Here is a 3,835-nt window from a genome sequence, read left to right as displayed (position 1 = left end):
AGCAAACTCCAGACCAAAAGCATTCAGACTGAGAACAACAAGGGGTGTGCGAACTGAAATTCTGAAGCCAAAGGAGCCGCACATCATCAGGTAAGGTTCAAAAGGGCGAAAAAAAAAGAAAAAAAAAGAAGTAATGTTTTAGTTTTATATTTTAGTTACTTACCTGATATAAGAAGGGGAAAATCGTGAAACTGGAGTTTCTATTAATTTATTAAGATTTTATTCAATATTCTAAGTTTAATCCAAGAAAAATGAAAAAAATAAATATTCCAATAAAATAAAATTTTGTTGTAATACAGCAGTAAAAATATTTATTATGATAAAATCTTAAATATTGTGAAATATTAGATCTCACAATTTCTGTAACTAATGATTTAAACAGATTCTGGATTTTTCGTTATTATAATGATTTTATTTTATCAGTTCTGCAAAGCTCTTTGACTTTATTAATATTATAAAATGTAAAGAAAGATATCATGGGCACACAGGTAAAAAAATATGAAAATATTGTTTCTGTGTTACAATATTGTGCTGTCTTTCAGAAAATCAGAAAACTCTTGTATTAATAGTCTTTGTCATCCATTCTGCCTTAAGGCTGTAAGCTTGTCAAATGTTATCAAAGACCTTTGCCAGGTTTCTCATCTGGAATAATTTGAAAAGGTTTTTAAGTCTCTTTTGAATGAATTAACCAACCTGTCGTGTATTTTGGTCTGCAGAGCAAAATGAAGCTGAAACATTCATTAAAGAAGCTTTGGACAATCCTTCGAGCCATTTTCACGTTCCTCTTTGCTCTGCTGGTTCTGGGAGTCATGGTTTGGGCCTATGTGGAAGGCTTCCAGCTGGCCACATCCATGTACGGGATCATTTCCTTCGGCTTTTACGGACTCCTGCTCTCGCTCCATGTTCTGGTTCAAAGCCTGTTCGCCTTTATCGAGCACCGGCGAATGAAAACCCGCACGAAGCCGTGCAGCTACACTAAAACAATTGGATTCACAATTTCTGCTTACCAGGAGGATCCCATCTATCTTAGAGAGTGCCTCAACTCTGTCAAGAGCTTGCAGTATCCCTCGGAGCTGTTGCGCATCATCATGGTGATTGACGGGAACTCAGATGATGACAGGTACATGATGGACATGTTTAGGGAAGTGTTTGCAGACCAGGATCCGGGTTTCTTTGTGTGGAAGAACAACTACCACTCATGGGATCCCACAAAGCCTCAGCAAGATGAAGAGACGGGAACAGAAAGCAGCGCTGATTATGTCATTGGAGAGGATCCTCAGAAAAAAGACTTGGAGCATCTGATCCAGACCAAAAGGTGTGTGTGCGTCATGCAGAAGTGGGGAGGCAAGCGGGAGGTGATGTACACTGCGTTTAAGGCTTTGGGATCAGCAGTTGACTATATTCAGGTATTTACTTTTCTTCACTTGTTAAAAATCTCAAAAAGTTTTATTCAATATCTTGTAAAAAATAAATAAATAAATAAATAAAAAAATTATGGCGTTACAAGTTTTCAGTGATGTTTAATATTCTGACTCCTCAGGTGTGTGATTCTGACACGAAGCTGGACCCTTTAGCTACTGTGGAACTGTGCAAGGTATTAGAGAGCAACCCCAGGTACGGTGCTGTGGGAGGAGACGTGATGATTCTCAACCTGAAAGATTCATACATCAGCTTCATGAGCAGCCTCCGGTACTGGATGGCTTTCAACATCGAGCGGTCCTGCCAGTCCTTCTTCAACTGTGTGTCCTGCATCAGCGGTCCTCTGGGTAAGGGAGATAATTGTCACTGATGTCAAAGGAGGATCATTTTTACATAGTATTGTTGAAAGATCTCACTAGATACATATGTTTTCCTGCAGGTTTGTACAGGAACGACATCCTCCAGCAGTTTCTGGAGTCCTGGTACAACCAGAAGTTTCTGGGAAGTCATTGCACATTTGGCGATGACAGGCATCTCACCAACCGAATGCTGAGCATGGGCTACGCCACAAAGTACTTACTATTTTGTTATATCTACTACAAAAAAACCCCCAAACAAAATAAATTATTCATTATTCGTCATGTTTTTGAGATGCTAGATGTAAAGCTTTCTATAATGTTTTTTGTCTGTTGTATTCTTTTTAGATACACAGCTCGTTCAAAGTGCTACACAGAAACACCTGCCCAGTTTCTTCGCTGGCTCAACCAGCAAACTCGCTGGACCAAATCCTACTTTCGCGAGTGGCTCTACAACGCGATGTGGTGGCACAAGCATCACCTCTGGATGACCTACGAGTCCATCGTCTCCGGCGTTTTTCCTTTCTTTGTCACAGCCACCATCATCCAGCTGTTCTGGATGGGCTCGCTGTGGGACATCCTCTGGGTTCTCTGCTGCATCCAGCTCATCGGGCTGGTGAAAGCAGCCTACGCCTGCCTCCTTCGCCAAAACATAGTGATGGTCTTCATGTCGCTCTACTCCTCGTTGTACATGACCAGTTTGCTGCCTGCAAAGTATTTTGCCATTCTCACAATGAACAAAAGCAGCTGGGGGACGTCTGGCAGGCGTAAGATTGTTGGTAACTACATGCCCCTACTTCCGTTGTCAGTGTGGGCTGCTATTCTCTTAGGTGGGTTTGGATACACAATCTACAGGGAGACTGGAGAAGATTGGTCAAGTCCAGCCAAGATTATGGAAACTCGGTTTCTTGTTTTTGGTTGTGTGGCGTACTTATGTTACTGGCTGGTCATGATGGTCCTCTACTGGGCGTGGTTCCGAAGGTTATGCAGAAGGCGCTCCCAAAGCTACAACATTAGCGTGTAGCTTTAAAGACTGAATACAATTTTAATGACTATCGCTTTATTTATTGTATTTATTTTGTCAGTACAAACTAAGGGATTAAGTATTGTTTCTATCAATTAGAAGGGTAACATCGACTTTTTCACTCATATGGAGATGTTTTTACATATTTAAAAGTATATGAGCTGAACCTTTGGGGGTTACTGCAATACTCAAACTTTTCTTGATTAGGTGATGAGAAAGCAGATTGTCTGTTATAAGATATTTATTTTTGATATTTAAATCTGGGAAAAAGTGATTGGTTATTTCTAGGAAGACTAACTCTACTGATACCTCTACTGTCCATGTATATAGTTGTGTACACTTATGAGAATGAAGTTGTCTCTGCACTGAATGCTGCACTGCATCTCATGCTGTTCTGCATATTTACTTGAAACTTGCACACTGTATGTAGAGAACGCCACACTGTGAAACATCAATAAGAAGAAAAGCCATCTCCGACCAATGCCCGAAGTTATCGCAACACTTTATCATGCATACATCATACATTATGTTTTTCTTTTTTTGGCAACAAAGCTTACACACCTCACTGTAATCAAATCTATCTAACAGTATAAACAAAGCTGATTGATTTATTGTTACAGTTGGTATATTCATCTTGTGTGAAGTACAGTACAAATGCACTTTTATGGAATTTGATACATTTGATACGTCTATATGTTTGTTCTCTATGTTTTATGTTTGGCTGTAAATATTTTGAAATGTGAAAATGTTATTCTATTTCTGCCAAATAAAAATATTTATAATAAAATCTTTGGAGAAAATGTACATTATTTGCTATATTTATCCTAAAAAGCTGGAAACAAAGAAATATATATATTTTAAATTAGCTCACTCATGTCTCATGCTAAGATTAGCTTCCCAAGTATTCAGTTGAAACTCACACCCTCACCTGCCCTGAAATGAGCAAGTGAATGTGCTGACAAGAAAAATAATAATAAAAAAACTTTTATTTTTATGTATCTGACCAAAAGCAATATAGCTTAATGATATAAGCTAT

General features: G+C 38.7%; 1 protein-coding gene across 1 annotated transcript; it reads left to right on the top strand.

Moving 5' to 3' along the window:
• has1 (hyaluronan synthase 1) lies at positions 1-3,532 on the top strand. Its single transcript, XM_015038296.1, has 5 exons — positions 1-90; positions 717-1,406; positions 1,541-1,766; positions 1,859-1,991; positions 2,124-3,532. Exons 2-5 carry the CDS (start codon positions 723-725, stop codon positions 2,797-2,799), a joined length of 1,719 nt encoding a protein of 572 aa, XP_014893782.1. The 5' UTR covers positions 1-90; positions 717-722; the 3' UTR covers positions 2,800-3,532.
• The last annotated feature ends 303 nt before the right edge of the window (positions 3,533-3,835 follow it).

Source organism: Poecilia latipinna, unplaced genomic scaffold (assembly GCF_001443285.1).
Source record: "Poecilia latipinna isolate Pla-1442-1.1 unplaced genomic scaffold, P_latipinna-1.0 Scaffold437, whole genome shotgun sequence".
Lineage (NCBI taxonomy): Eukaryota > Metazoa > Chordata > Actinopteri > Cyprinodontiformes > Poeciliidae > Poecilia > Poecilia latipinna.
The sequence above is the reverse complement of the archived record's forward strand: the minus strand, read 5'-3'. Positions and strand labels throughout refer to the sequence as shown.

Bases quoted from the DNA above. Each gene is read 5' to 3' on its own strand.
- has1 (XM_015038296.1), top strand. From the start codon at position 723: ATGAAGCTGAAACATTCATTAAAGAAGCTTTGGACAATCCTTCGAGCC. The intron at 1,407-1,540 runs GTATTTACTTTT...CTGACTCCTCAG, and splicing joins CAGCAGTTGACTATATTCAG to GTGTGTGATTCTGACACGAA. The intron at 1,767-1,858 runs GTAAGGGAGATA...GTTTTCCTGCAG, and splicing joins CTGCATCAGCGGTCCTCTGG to GTTTGTACAGGAACGACATC.